Source organism: Tachypleus tridentatus, chromosome 10 (assembly GCF_004210375.1).
Source record: "Tachypleus tridentatus isolate NWPU-2018 chromosome 10, ASM421037v1, whole genome shotgun sequence".
Classification (NCBI taxonomy): domain Eukaryota; kingdom Metazoa; phylum Arthropoda; class Merostomata; order Xiphosura; family Limulidae; genus Tachypleus; species Tachypleus tridentatus.
Window position 1 is genome coordinate 83110425 of NC_134834.1, and position 16861 is coordinate 83127285.

The 16861-nt window shown below is 34.7% G+C and overlaps 1 protein-coding gene across 3 annotated transcripts in view; it reads left to right on the top strand.

The window, feature by feature from the left end:
- The window catches only part of LOC143229735 (neurexin 1-like), a 163677-nt gene that overhangs the window by 41525 nt on the left and 105291 nt on the right, over window positions 1-16861 (top strand). For all 3 annotated transcript variants that reach the window (XM_076462481.1, XM_076462482.1, XM_076462480.1), the window contains one exon: window positions 7206-8159. In XM_076462481.1, the coding sequence (XP_076318596.1) occupies window positions 7430-8159 (730 nt within the window). In that variant the 5' untranslated portion in view covers window positions 7206-7429. The remainder of the gene's footprint in view (window positions 1-7205; window positions 8160-16861) is intronic.

Consider the following 16861-nt stretch of genomic DNA (forward strand, 5'->3'; position numbering starts at 1 on the left):
TACTCTTCTATCTGGCAATTACAGCTCATTATCTGTATTTACTTATTAAACTTTCATATTATCTTCCCGTTAATCTGAGGGTCGCGGGTTGGAATCCCCGTCACATCAGACACGCTCGTCCTTTCAGCCGTGGGGGCGTTATAACGTGAGGGTCAGGGTCAATCCCACTATTCGTTGGTAAAAAAGTAGTCCAAGAGTTGGCGGTTGGTGGTAATGACTAGCTGCCTTCTATCTAGCCTTACACTACTAGATTAGGGACGGCTAGCGCAGATAGCCCTTGAGTAGCTTTGCGCGAAATTCAAAACCAAACAAATCTCCCCGTCCAGTGGCACAGTGGAAAGCCTGTAGATTTGAGACGCTAAAAACTAGTGGACAGAGCATAGATAGCCCCTTTTGTAGCTTTTTGCTTAACAACAAACAAATAAAAACATTACACTACGTACTAAAAATTAAATAAGTAATAAGTACAGTCACTGTACAACTAAATGCTACGAAGGTAATTTGCAAACGACTGCTATTAGTGTTGCTTAACAATACGTTATAATTCAGATTAACATTTGCCAAGATGAACGATGAAAATATAATGGTAAATTAGAAGCTTTGCACTCTAAGCTTCTTTCCCAAAGCTCAATCCGCCATTAGGTTTTTTGAAAATATCGATCGAAAAAAGGCGTGCATAACGATCAAACAGTTATCTTTGTGTATTTATGACTATATATGTCAGCTAGCTTTAACTCTGTGATTGCTTAAAAGTTGTTATCCATGTTTTGTTATTGTCTGTTCTCACTGAAGAATGTTATTTTTATTCAGTAACACTGTTTGTTCTTTTTTTTTTTGCTCAAGAAAAAGGAAAGAAAAATCTGTTGGCATTTTACGAATGTTTTACAATAAAATAATAAAATCGGTTAGAATTTCGGGCAAAGCTACCCGTGGACTATCTGTTCCAGCCATCCCTAGCTTAGCAGAGTAAAACTTGAGGGGAGGCAGCTAGTCATCACCCCCCAACCATCGGGATGCCCTTTTACGAACAAATATTGGGATTGACCATTATTTATAACGCCTCCACGGCTGAAAGGGCGAGCATATCTGGGGGAGGGATTCGAACCCAGGGCCCTTAGATTACGAGTCGAGTGCCTTAACCACCTAGCCACACCGGGCCGGTAAAATCGGAGTGTTGACGTCTTGTCAGGAAGAATTCAAATTTAGTGCCAATGCTTTCGGATCTTTATATTTACAATGAGGTCATGAGGCAGAAATCCGAGTCTTACTGGAAACACCATGACCACACAGGTGATGAACATCATTATGTTTCTCATTCTTATTGAACATTATTATTAGTGTTATTGGAAGTTTCGGAATTTATTAATTACATCACCATCACAATTATGTGAAGACGACAAATTAATTAGTTTCCAGGCTACATAAATTGGTAATTTAACTAGCGTTAAACATATTCGAATTCAAGAGCATAAAGAGATGAAGAAAAAGAGAACCGACGTCCAACAAGCTGATGCTTTACTTTAATTTTAAATTTAACCCCATTTATGTGGCTCAACTATAAAATATAAATAAAGATTTAGAAGTTGGGAACTTATTCGTTAAGCTTTTTTTTTCATATAAGAAGTAACTATTCATTTAAGCTCACAGGAAACCCCAAAAACTGCTGTGTTAATTTCCTTTCATGTCTCCTACATATAGTGCAAACATTACAAGAGTTTGAACCAAGTAGTTTAACCTGCTTAGGATGAGATTCGTTTGAAGTGCTTTTATAAATGCATCATGTGTGGGTGAAGAGCAAACATCACACTTGAATGTTTGCTATGATATTGGTTCCGCAATGTTTGGCTTCACTATTGATCCTAAGGGAGCTCTTACCTATGATCGTTGTTAACATTACAGTTTTTACGTATTTCTCTGTATTCATACATAGTAAGATCTGTGAATTTAATGACGTTTTTGTTTGCCTGTTTTTTTTTTTATTAAACCAGTCTTTGGTTAGCAGATTTAAGACCTTATAGACTTAGGAAACAAAAGTTGTTTAATTTATGTAGTCCTCATTACTACAACATGCTTTTCCAGATATTTTCTTAATTACACCTATCCCCCACAGCGGCACGTCTGCGGGATTACAACACTCTAAACCGGGTTTCGATACCCGTGGTGGGCGGAGTACAGATCCCCACGTTTCTAGCTTTGTCCTTAACTAAAACAAAACTGTTTTTTGTTTTCATTTTAAACACAGCTCATCAATTACTTAGTTTAGACAATATTGGATGTTACCATAATATAATACCCGTTCTTAAATCATGTAGTTTCAAACAAGAAAGACGTGTATTGGTTTCATATTCGTTCTTAGATGGAATAATAATAACGAATGTTGCCATTGAGCACTTGTTTTTTAAATCGTATATATAAATAGAATATTGATTGTCTGTTTTAGTACAGATTCTAACCTTAGAGACAGGACGAAATATGACTAGGGAGGCCGTTTGTAACTTCAATAAAGATATTCTTCTCAGCTTCTTGCAGGCCTTCACTTGATGTGCCAGCCACTGTTGCCACAGTATTGGGAATTTTCATCTAATAGCCATCCTTAGAATGTGTAGCTAATAAAGTCAAGTAAAACAGTATATTTTTATAAGAAAAAGATACATTTGGGTCACGTGTCTTAACGAAAATGTGTAGAATGTGCTGTAGCTTAAATGTTGGACGTAAACTGCTCGAAGTACAACTTTACAGAGTACATGTAGTTGGGCCTTGTTAAACATAATAAACACAACCATGCCCGTATCAAGGGTAGTGCGAGTGGGTTGCGAACCTTTGAAGGCAAGGGCAGATTAAATATTTCAAGGAGGTGTGCAGACTTTATATCTCGCATAAGGCGTCATTAACGATCGGCAAAGCCTTAAACAGTACTAAGTGTTGATTTAATCTATCACTAGTGCTAGTTTGGTTTGTTTTGAATTTCGCGCAAATCTACACCAGGGCTATCTGCGCTAGTCGTCCCTAATTTAGTAGTGTAAGGCTAGAGGGAAGGCAGCTAGTCATCACCCCCCAACCGCCAACTTTTGGGCTACTCTTTTACGAACGAATGGTGGGATCGAACGTTACATTATAACGCCCTCACGGCTGAAAGGGCGAGTATGTTTGGTGTGAAGGGGATTCGAACCAGCGATCCTCGGACTACCACCTGCGCATGCTCGACCCACTAGTGTTAGACATTGCGATGTACACTAAACAGTTACCTTGTGTTAATACAACACATCCCATTATTTAGTTTTCTCAAAGGTAGCGAATTTAGCATGTTTATCATTTCGAAATGTCCATAATGTTTCTTTAACGTTATTCTAGAAGAGAATGTGCTTACAGTTTGTTAACGCTCTGTTAAGAGGGCACGGCATGGCCAGGTGGGTTAAGACGTGCGACTCGTAATGGGAGTGTCGCGGGTTCGAATCCCCGTCGCGCCAAACATGCTCGCCCCTTTTAGTCGTGGGGACGTTATAAGTTACAGCCAACCCCACTATTCGTTGGTAAAAGAGTAGCCCAAGAGTTGGCGGTGGGTGGTGATGACTAGCTGCCTTCCCTGTAATCTTACACTGCTAAATTAGAAACGGCTAGCGCAGATAGCCCTTGAGTAGCTTTGCGCGAAATTCAAAAACAAACTGTTAAGAGTTTCATAATATCAAGAGATGTCATTCATATCCACAGTTTAAAAACATTCACGACGTTACCCATATTCGCGCCACATGTAAATTGGTGTGAGGCGAGATTTTCTTTTTAATTTATAAAAGTTAATGAAAACTGTAATTAGTATAATAATTATAATAGTAATTAATGCTTAATTATAAAAATAACGATGTAATCAGGCCACAGACTTAATTTATGCGCAAATTAACAAGTTAACTTGCGTAGTTTATCATGTGGGACAACAGTATTCTAATAGTTTCAGGGTTTTTTGAAGGATTTTCCTTCCTGTCTATCACGAATCTCGAATGAGCGCCTGTTCGATTTTTACTTACCAAATTCCATACATCTAGATTTATTTGCATATAAAAGAGAAGCAAAATGCCGTTCTTGTAAGTGGAGCATCACGCGATAGACGAAATGTCACGTTAAAAGAATATTTAAAGTGATACGCGCAGACAATAATGTATGAAACAGATTAACAAAGAAAACAAAGAGAAATACATATTTCACGTGGCACAAGTTTCATGGTTTATAAATCTCCAATATTATTTAAATAATTGTTTCTGAAAAAAAAACGGTTTATGTTTTATAAATTAGCATGACAATTACATTGCATAAAACAAAAACGCACAAGTATATTGTAAGTTAGTAAGTGTGTTGTCGTTTGTAGTATTGCCGTACAATGATGTTGGTTTGTTTCACGACAATAGAAAAAGTTGTGAAATATCTTAACGTCAATGTCTTTCACTAGAACAACCTTAGAAATTACACTTTAGATGTTAAATTCTGATGAAAGCGAGTTACTCACGTAGATCAGAACCCAAACATTAATACTGTTATTAATGTATGTAATTTAATGTAACTTGTAATGATTATAATAAATTGATATATCACTTGGGTATTCTCTCTGTTAGTGATATTTTCAATCCCAATTTCGGTCGTTTTAGGAGACTTAGGTTATTTGTAAGTCTGCGTACTGAGCTAATTAATGCATACAATCAGATATTCACACGCACAGAAATAATAAAAAGGAAAATAATAATAGGCTAAAGAATATTCATGAAAAATCAAGCTTTTACAAAATGTATGCGCCCTTTCAGCCATGGGGGCGTATAATGTGACGGTCAATCCTAATATTCGTTGGTTAAAGAGTAACCCAAGAGTTGGCGGTGGGTGGTGATGACTAGCTGCCTTCCCTCTAGTCTTACACTGCTAAATTAGGGGCGGCTAGCGCAGATAGCCCCCTTGTAGCTTTGCGCGAAATTCAAACAAACAGTGTTATAACGGTAGACTACAAATATGCCACTAGTTTAATTTTGAATCATATTAATGTAAAATAATGTTTAATCATACAACTCAGCAATTTAAAACGACTTATGTTCTACAGTGTGTTGAACAATATAGCTTAGATATTCTGTATATTATATAACATGTCTTTTAATTTACATTAATTTAACTTTCAATATGTTTGATACTTGACCATGATATTAATGTAACGTCTAAAAAGCTTTAACATACGCATTTTTAATATCATATTTGTTATAGTGTGATGTACCAAACAAAATAGGCTTAGCAGATTTCACAATCACGAGATTTCTGTGCCTAAATTCATCTTTTGTTTATAGAACGTATAAAGAGTTGAAGGCGTTGCATGGTTTGTAATCACGTTTGCTTCTACAGATTGTAGAATTTGTATATTTCTAATTAAGCACAAAGCTACACATTGAGCTGTCTCTGCTCTGCCCACCACTGGTTTCGAAACCTGGATTCTTGCGTTGTAAGTCAGCAGACATGCTGCTGTTCTGGGGGGCAGAGTTTAGATATTATTACTGAATGGATTACAATATATTTAATTACGCATGTAAGTTCGATGTATAGGAAGCCTTTGCATGTTCTTCATATGTGTGTCTGATTATACAAAACAAACGAGAAGCAGTAAATGAAAGTGTTACGTAGTTTGTAATAATATCTTATAGAAATAACGAATAAGAAAAAATAAATAAATTTTGCCAAAGAAAAAATCATAGATTTGGATATATTGTGAAGTAACCAATCAGGAATAAATAAGTTTCGTTTTGAACAGTTTCACAATGTTCTCAAAAGTTGTTACCAAGTCCATTTGTGGCAGCTGTCGTTGAAATACTTCCTTATTTGAACAATACTTTTCTGCTCATTCATTAGATTTACTTAAACTATTAAATTAATTTTCGTGATAACACGTGTAACTGTTTCAAATCTCATAACATGAATTAAAGTTTAAAAAAAATCGGTGTTTCGTAAACAATGGGAAAATTTGAATTTGAAACTCTTGCTCCTCGAATTAAAGTTCAGTCATGTATCAACATGTAATATAAGTCAGACATTTATGTAAAACCAAAAAGAATCCTTCGAAGCCACAATTTTAAGTATCAATAGTGTGGATAGTGGGAGTGTAAAACAACTAGACTATTGCATTACTTGTACTTAAATAAAATAAACCGGAAGTTTAACACACAAGACAAATGGATATTGTATTGTTATCATTACATGCTTTGCCATTAATATTCCTATTGCAATTCCCTTCACGTGCATAGCATTGTAAATTACTGTCAATCTTCATTAGGAGTCAAGCAACACTAAATTAAAAAAATATAATAATAATGGTTGCTATTTGACAATACTTCCTGAAACAAGTATCAACGTAACTACATTAAAGGTTATTACATTTTAATTTCCCACTTGAGATAATTTTGCTAAAAAAGTGTGGTAAACTATTTTTGGAAGAGCCTTTACTTTTGAATGATATTTATTTAATGTTATTCATCAAACATAACGTAGATGTCAAAATAGGATTCAAATATTTATTAATGTAAACGTTTTAAAGATAAAAGTGACTAAAACAGTTTCTTACTAAAGTAAGGTAACATGTTGATGCTTAACTTTAAGAAACAAATACAGTTCGAAATCAAACATTTTCGGTTTAGAGTGTTAAAATACGTTATCAAGTTTTGGTTCAGTCATGGAAATCTTGTTCATGTCGCTAAATGTGCCCTTCTCCTCTCGCTTCTCAGCGGAAACATATGGGCATATAACGATAGATTCATGTTTCGATATTCGCAGTGGGCAAAGCACAGGCAGACTTTGTGTAACTTTGGGCTTGACAACAAAAAACAAATGTGCGTTTCGTTAAGAAACAAGCACATTACAGGTTTGCAGAAGCACATTGTGGACTTAATATTCTAAAATAAAAATAACTACAATTACATAATAAAGATAAAGACAGACCAAGGTACAAAGATAACTAGAATAAGAAATATTATCAAGTCTTAATCCCTCTTGGTTTAATTTTATAAAAAAAGTTTGCAAAATCTGAAGAACATACAAAGTTTTCATCACTTAAGGATTAAAAAATATAGAAGTGTTTTAGATAAAAAGTTAGGTACGTTTACCTTTTTTTTTTAATTTACCAAACATCTAATATGTCGCAGCGTTTGTTTTTCACCAATAACTAAAATCGATTTTTTCTTTAATCATAATAGATACTTCACCATTAACTCGAGAAATTTCGACGCTGGAAAACACGAAGTTTTTTTGACACAGCTATATCCAGTTTATCCAAACATTATCAAGAGATTTCCCTAGAGTGTTACAAAGAACTTAGAAAGAAGAGTTACAGGACTTAGGATATCCATAACGAAGATATTCGAGTCACGTGCATTCGCAAATGAACATTTAATTGACTTGATTACTTAATGCTGAAAACATGATTATTTCTCTAAGCCGGAACTCGATTTCCTTCTTGATTCTTTTATGGGTAAGCACATGTGAGAGCTTTATCTTGGAAGGCTCACCAACTTCTTACACTCAGTTCAAGAAGTGGTACATAAGTTTAAACGGATCTCTTTCTTTCGAATTTCAGACCAGTGGGCTTGAAGGGCTTCTTCTTTATACTGATGATGGAAGAATGCACCATTTCTTTGAGCTCAAACTCGTTGAAGGTACCTTGCGGTTGCGCTGTAATCTTGGAGGTGGCTCCACATTGATAACTGTCGGTCGAGCTTTACATGATGGTGAATGGCATCGCGTAGGAATTACCCGAAACTTCGAAGAAACGTCTTTACGCGTTGATGACGAAATTAAAAGTAGCCTAACACCTGGAAGGGAATTTGATTTTGGAAATGTGTCAGTAAATAGATTTGTGTATTTTGGAGGTTTGCCAGTTTGGTATAAGTCGAAGCTTCCCCAACTAGCTTTACCTTCTGCTTTCTTCGAGCCTCGTTTCAAGGGAGCCATACGAAACGTTTTTTACGCTAGTGATGAGGGCCCCGCTCGAAAGCAAGACATGATAGCCTTTCTCGGTGTACGAAACAACGATATGAATTATTGCAATCACCGTGATCCATGCCAGCATGGTGGCGTATGCATTAATTCGGACAGTGGCACCATCTGTGACTGTAAGAATTTAGACCATGAAGGCAGCTTTTGTGAAAAAGGTAAATGTTATATAACTTTAGCTCATTTTGTTGTTCTTTTTCTCATGTTATACCGTATAAATTCGAGAAATTATGACACTGGATAACTTATTCTAAGCAGAAGTAAATTTCCTGGGTGTTTAATCGATTTCGTGTGTGTGTTTTGTTGTTGTTTTTAGTTGTCATTTGATATTATGAATTAGTGATTTAAACTTTACTTAGGAAATCAGGTAATTAAGTTTAACTCAAATGGATTTGTTTGTTTTTGGAATTTCGTGAAAATCTGCTCTATGATTATCTGCAAAGGTCGTCCCTAATTTAGAAGTGATAGATTAGAGGGGAAGAAGTGTTAGTTTCAGAACAAAGTCACATCGGACTATCTACTGCATCAGTTGCAGGGAATCAGACCTGATTTAATATTGTAAGTCCGTAACATAAGTCACACATGGAGACAGAGGAATGGCAGCTAGCCAACACCACTCACGGTTAACTTATAGGTTGCTTTGTTACCAACGAAAAAATAGGATTACCATTACATTATAATGCTCCCATGGCTGAAAGAGCAAGCGTGTTGGATGACAGGATTCGAACTCGAGACCCGCCGATTGCGAGGCGAACGTCCTAACCGCCTGCCCTCAACTCGGAACGTTAAATTTAAATTTATAGCAGATAGTTCCAAGTTAGAAAATTTTTGTTTATTCATTAGCATAAATAATATTTAAAGAATATTTATTTTTTCTTTATGCAGTGAAGTGAATCTAAAACATTCATCAAAATAATAAGAAATGTCAAACATATTACGTATAATTAAGTCGGTTTTCCATTGGCGAACATTAGGTTTGTTTTGAATTTCGCTCAAAGTTACACGAGAGCTATCTGCGCTAGCCGTCCCTAATTTTGCAGTGTAAGCCTAGAGGGTAGGCAGTTAGTCATCACCACTCACCGACAACTCTGGGGCTACTGTTTTACCAACGAATAGTGAGATTGACCGTCACATTATAACGCCCCCACGTCTATGAGGGCGAGCATGTTTGGTGTGACGGGGATTTGAACCCGCGACCCTCGGATTACGAGTTGAGTGCCTTAACCACCTGGCCATGTCGGGTCCACGAACTTTAAGAATTTAATTAGATCACCTAAATATAGATTTCTAATTAAGTTGGGACTATAGGAACTAATACTCTAATTGATGTTATTCAGACACAACATATTCACACGAATATTTATTTTAAAATATATGTATGTATAAAAGGTATAAAAAAATTCCCTCTGAATATGTCAGTGTGGATGATGTTGTAGTCTGGCCACTTTTCATGCAATGTAGGCGTTGTACAACGTATTAAAGATGTAATTATAAGTTATTATTAGTAATAACAAAAAACAAAAGTATGTGATTCCTTTTGCCAAGTAGAGGTGAATTTTGAATTTTGGAGGATAACAACTTTAATGTTATTGAATATAATATTTGAAATGGACTTAAAGGAAATAATAAAGCTGATTACGTCAGTCAAATATCACTTCGCAAGGTAACAAGACGACCGTCAAACAAACAAAAAATAATTACAGTGTTTTCGCCTTTAGATAAAATAAAAGTTTCCGGATTTCATGATCAGAAAGATCCGGCAAAAAATTTAAGTTCTGGTGAACAGTAGGCTCTGAACACAGTAGATACCACGCTAATAACAATGCTCACAATGGCTTTATAAAAATAAGGTTCTTGATCATTTATTTTAGGCAATTTCTGTCTCGAAAATTCTCTCAGTTTAGACCTATTCCTTGTTAACAGCTTTATAAAAACCATGTATTTGGTCATTACTTTCATACCATTTCTGTCTGGAAAATTGTCTCAAATTGTATCTATTCATTGTTCATGATAAAAAAAGTTTGATAAGTGGTCTTGGTTCAAATATTCAATTTATACACACATAAAGTATATATATATATATATATTGTTTACGTTGCAGTTTTAAAGTTGTGCGTACAAACAGGCACTGCCTCATTATATGTGCAATCATAACCAGGATGAAAAAGGAACACTTGCCATCCAGCTTTGAATATTTTTGAGTAAAATATTTTCTCGCCTCGTTTGCTTGTAAATTTTTCCTTACGCTTTCCCCTACCGCCATGTTTAACAAACCAAACGCACGTGGGCACAATCAGTTGACGACAATGTATGGTCATTTTATTCCCAGCTACGTTCTTGGGTGATTTATCCCAAATTCTTCGTTTTCGTGCTCTGCTTAATGGGACATATCTTACTAGAAATCCTTGTACAACATAGTTTCCTGACATTTTCAAAACCATTGTAATCAAAATCTTGAACTCATGTCAGTGATCTAGCTGTGAAGATAACTAGATCTGACAAAGAACCAGCATTTATATTTAAATTAACTAACTTAGATATATTTGGTGATTATGAATAGAGTCATGTCTCTTATTCAAAAACAGAACTAGTATACCGTAGCCATGAGATATAAGACTTACATTTAAACTGAGAAGATAGCTTTCAATGGTCTAATGGTAAACTGAGAAGACAGCTTTCAAAGATCTAATGGTTGACTTCCTTCATCCTTGTTTCCCGCTGGTACAGCGGTCAGTCTATGGAATTACAACGCTATAATCAAGGGTTCGATTCCCCTCGGTGGACTCAACAGATAAGGTGATGTGGTTTTGCTATAAGAAAACACACACACCTTTTTATTCAAGAATAGAACCAGACAACTGTAGCTGTAAGATCGGAGACACTATTTCGTTTAAACTGAGAAGATAGCTTTCAAAGATTTAATGGTAAACTGAGAAGATAGCTTTCAAAGATCTAATAGTTGACTTCCTTCTCACTCAAGAATAGAACTAGACTACCAGCAGCTGTAAGATCAAATACTATTCCATTTAAACCTAGAAAATGGTTTCAAAAAATCAATGACGTCTGTTTATTTCTGTAGCCGTCGTTTTTTTTTTTTCTCTCTCTGGTCTATTACACTAAAGTTCAAACAGAAATTGAAATTCAGTTGAATATTGCGATCTAACACACACACACATATATTGCTGTGCGGAGTTTCTTCATTCGAAATTTTCCTTGTGGAACAGAAAAAACCTGATCTTCCGGTGTATGTAATTCTACTTCTTTTTTTCGTCAGTTGGTTGCTTGTCTGGTTTAGTCGTATTTTCAGTATTATAGGTTATAGCGTGTATGAAACTGATTCTTATTACAAATTACCAAATTGCTTTATATTTCATCACGTACTCCAGTCTCCGTATCAGAATGCAAGGATTATCACAGATGCCAGTAACTATATGCATACACACACATGTAAGGTATATATAAAAACCCATAACAAGCATCGCTGTCTACAAAACTTTTTTTTTCCTCGAAAAGGGCACAAAATACATACCTGATGATATTTGTTTGTAGTTAAGCACAAAACTACACAATGGGCTATCTTTGATGTGTCCACCAAAAAAACAAAATCCATTTTCTAGCATTATAAATCCGCGGAATTACTGCTGTGCCACCAGGGGGCTCTGGTGACATTAGAAAACAAAGGACTAGGTATAATCGTTTGTAATTGCCTGCGAACTTGTGTAAACGTAAAGCATATAAAAGGTACGTTTATTCGCTTTTTAATATTTAACGTGCCTTAAACGGATGGATAAAATTTTCAAGCATTTTGTTGTGCATCTCTAAATAGACACCTGTCGGGGTTAACGTAACCAACAAGAATTAATTGTATTTTGAATTAGATTTAATCACACTCTTAACTTTAAGTTGGCCAGTCTTGAAAAACGCAATCATATCTGTGGATGTTAATATTTTGACAGTGATGGTCATTTCTGGGTTGCAACTGTAACAAAGTAACATGCAACTTTATATGTGGAATTATTAGGGTCCAAAGAGTACCAACAAAACGACTGTTTTAATCAACCATATTTCACGAACAAAACAATAAAAAATACAGCAGCGTTATATCACATGAAAGAAGAGCATTCAGTTTTATTAGCCTAACATGTTTCGGAAATTCCTGTTTGTACAATGTCCTTTTTCAAAAATGTATTTCACTAATGTGATATATTTGCTGTGTTTAGTTTTCAAATGTTGCATTTTTATATTCTTTTGCGAGTCTCCATCTATAGATGAATCAAACTATTTCAGAACAAAGTCACATCGGGTCATTTGCCGTGTCTACCGCGGGGAATCGAATCCCGGATTTTAGGGTTGTAAGTTCGTACATTTACCGCTGACCCACCAAGGGACAAATCAGTGCTTGTTTGTTCTAAAGCAGAACCACATTTGATTAACTGTTGTGCTTACCACGGGGAATCGAATCTTGGATTGTAGCGTTGTGAGTCTGTAGACCTTCTGCTGTCCCGTCAGAGGACAGTTCAATTGGAAAATTATGGGTTTTGATGTTTATTACATTTTCGTCATAATAATTACATTTTCTGCTTGTATAGACAATAACAAAATATTATATTGGTGTTACTGCTTTAACTTATCACTACAAGAAAAACTACTGTCTATGTGAAAATACTTTTATGTTGTAAGAGAACAGCCCAGCCATTTAAAAGCGGATATATCAAACACACAAGTTAGAAGAAACAACCTAAGCAACTTCTCCAAACTGCTACATCTGCAAAATTTTTAGGGTTAACATATGATTCGAAACTTACGTGGATAAAACATGTAAATAACATAAAAACAAAAATTTGGCGAAGAATAAACTATGCTAGGAGTCTAACTGGTAAAAACTACGGAACAACACCAGAAAACATCATTAAAATATACAAGTCATACATTAGACCAGTAATAGACTATGCAGCTCCTGCATGGATCAATGTAAGAGAAAAACAAATACAAACTGAACTCCAAACATTACAGAATACACTAATTACATTAGCATACAGAGTACCTAAAACCACTTCCTCAAAGTTCATGTACAATTACTCAAATACACAAACAATACCAGATAGACTTCTACATAGTACAATAAAACATTTTGATAAAAATTGGCGAAAAAATGAGTTGTTATGTGAACTAGACAGATATTGCATATATGATGAAGAGAGACCTAAACACCTCTCCCCGTTAAATTTGGACATCAGATCATTAAGATAAAATCATTTAAAATAATAGTAATAGTAATAATAAAATAGAGTTAAAATAAAACAGACCACCTACGTTCTAGACTTATTTAAAAAAAATGAAAGAACAATATAAATGGACATTGTCCTGAAAAGGACCAGACTTAAGTTATCATATTATTCCAGCCATTCAGTATTTACTCGAAATATATTAATCAGGCCACTCCAACAAAGTAATGGAAGGAGGAAGAGGTCTAGTGTACCTGACCCTTCTGGGTATACAAATATATATAACCAAACACCAGAGAGAGAGAAAACCTAAGCAACGTTTTTACTTTCATTAGTTGTAGTATTGATAGTGTTATTATTATAGGTTGTGCAACGATGTTCATACTGAACTTCTATATCTTCATCTGCGGAAATCAGACACACAAGAGAGTTAGATGAAACACATAAAGTAACCTTGATCCACCAAAGCAAATAATCTTAACTGTAAAAGCTGTGTGGAACAATATTTTAGTTTCAGATGTTACTACTGTTTTTCACACTCAAAGTATATAAAGTGATATCTGAACTGTGTGCTTAATGTGACAGTTTTTGGTTGTTGTTTTTCAACAATTAATTTAGCCGATGATAGAATATAGATTTCTTTTGTGGCTGCTACTGCTCACTTTTAGAGACTAATTTTCGGTTTTCTCTTCAAACAAAGCCATGTCTTGCAGTTGGTGAGTTCCATGTTTAAAAGCATGCGATTTTTATTCAATTTAGAGCTTGACCAACTGGTTAATGTAGAAGTGTAATATATCGAGCATTGTAGATTCAGTTCTTCCATGAGATACACAGTTATATATAAATAATTTAACATAAGATCATTAAAAATGGGAAACGCGGATCGTCAAAAAAATACGAAAACAAGTTGAATCAAAATATGAAGATTATATTTTCAAGCCTACATCCAGGGAGTCCAAAAAAGGAATACAAACTAGGTTGGAAATACTGTCTATATTATTTTCTCAAGCTAGAAATCCCTATTTTAACTCCATATTTACAGTATTTATAAATTTTAGTGGAGTCAAAATAGGGATTTGTAGTTTGAGAAAATAATATAGTCAGTATTTCCAACCTAGTTTGTATTCTTCTTTTTAAAGTTCCTGTTGTAGGCTTGAAAATATAATCTTTGTATTTTTATTCCACATGTTTCTGTATTTTTTGACAATCACTATTCCCCTTTTTTAGGTTAATAACCTTTACTCGTCTTTTTTTTCTTAAATTTTTATGTCAATTTATGAAAAATAGATTTTAAGCTACATAAGTATATACGTTCAGTTGAATGTTCCACGTTTCTCATCAGTGTATTCTTGCATTCACTTTTTCCACGCTCAACCCCCACACTGAACTTATTCAAAATAAATAACAAACGTAATAACATAGAATAAAAACGTGTAGTGGGATGCAAATACAACAAACAAATTGAAAAGTTGTTCTCAACGGACCCTCTTGAAGGTCAGAGATTTAGTGATTGGCTTCTATCAATGCCACAGTGTAAAGTAACAAAAGACGAGTAGCAACAAAGTAATTTTATCAAAATCGAATATTGTTTCTTCTAAGATAATACAACACAAATTAATGCACTGTAAGCTTATCTTGTTAAGTCTAGACACATACGATGTTTTTCAACAGCCTGCTGTGCAAAAGTATTTGTTACAATAAGGTGACACAAATAAAAAAATGTAAAATAGACAATAGCGACACAGTTAGCGTACGTTGACAATTATTGACAACGTATACAACTGCTATCTTAACACCAACTACTTAAAAATAACAATAGCTATATGCAATGAGAATAAACACTGAATACGAGCTTACGTATAAGAAACACTAGAAAGAATTATCACCGTCGTTTGAATAGGGAAATCAACTGGTAATCGACCACTGTTAAAAACTTGCTGAAATATAGTCACAGAATTCCATGTAATGACAGCAAACTCGAGTAACAATGAATAATAGTGACTCGAATAAAGTTATGCAACTGAAATATTGGGAACTTTTCACGTGGCAGTTTCCAAATTAACGCGTTAAAAAATGCATAAGTTGTAGTTTTCAACTAATGTGCATGCTAGGAAAACCAGATTTTTCGATGTCGGAAAATGAAGGGCTTATAATTTTGAAGCGTACAACAAAATTAAGGAGATTGAATTACGTTCAAAAATACTCTCCTTGTTTTTGTTTGTTTTTGAATTTCGTGCAAAGCCATTCAAGGGCTATCTGCGCTAGCCGTCCCTAATTTAGTAGTGTAGGACTAGAGAGAAGGAAGCTAGTCATCACCACCCACCGCCAACTCTTGGGCTACTCTTTTTATAAACAAATAGTGGATTGACCGTCACATTATAAAGCCCCCACGGCTGAAAGGGCAAGCATGTTTGATTTAACGAGGATTCGAACTCGCGACCCTCGAATTACGAGTCCAGCGATCTAACCACATGGTCATGCCGGGCCACATAGTTTTTTGCGATTCAACACTGCAGAATATATCGCTTACAATGATGTTATAGTGGAGTCATAGTAGGAATTTGTAGCTTAAGCAAACTGTCAGCAGTAAATCGTCAGCCTTGTTTCTTTAATTTTCGTGTGTTGTTTTAAGGCACAACAATGGACAAATATATACTTAGGGGGAGATAAAACTCCCACTAAAAGCATATAACATTTTATCAGTACAACAACAGTTTTTCAAATAATAAAAAATACGTCTAAAACACCAGTTTAAATCTCGAATCATTTGTATAAATTATATGTAGTTTTGTGATATTAGTTGGATTGATGTTTCACCAATGAGACGCATCGCAATGTTGTTAAACTAAACGTCATTATTTTACAATAAATGTTAAATATTAGTCCATTGCACATTTTGTACGCTTATTTTTGCGACATTAATAGATTAAGGTTCTTCTTGTTTGTTTGTTTTTTCTGTTCTCTATTACAATAACAAATGAGTGTTCTCTGTAGTTGAATAAGACAGTCTATGTTGGTTTTTTAATTCGAAATTGAAACGTTTACTTTCCTGTTTGGTTCCCTTAAAACTGGTTTATTGCAACTCGTGTGGTAGTTATGTTTTTTTTGTAGCAAAGCCACATCGGGCTATTTGCTGTGTCCACCGAGAGGAGTACAGACCCTGATTTTAACATTATAAATCCAAAGAGTTACCGTTGTCCTACAAGGGGACTATGTGTGCTAGCTAAAGTATCCGAGGAATATCACATTAGTAGTGTTAGCAGTGAAATTAATTAACAGCCCTGAAGAGATATAATAGAATCTCTTTCATTTAAAACACAAGACAGCGATGTTTTGGAAACATGACAGTAGTAACAGATTGTAATAAACTTTTATTTATTTGGATTAATTATGTATAAAATAATTTTAGGTTTTCACACTTAATTAAAAAAATAATATAATAATTTCATGATATATTAAATTTAAATATAAAGACGTCCTATAGAGTTACCTAAAATAGCCCTGTAGAAATTCATAAGTGTGTAATATGACGTAAAGATTGCTTTTCTTTCTTTCTCAGTTTTACTGTTGTAAAAAATACCAACAGGAATGAATCCTCCAATCATACATATCTTCCAATGCTGCTTCTAATTATA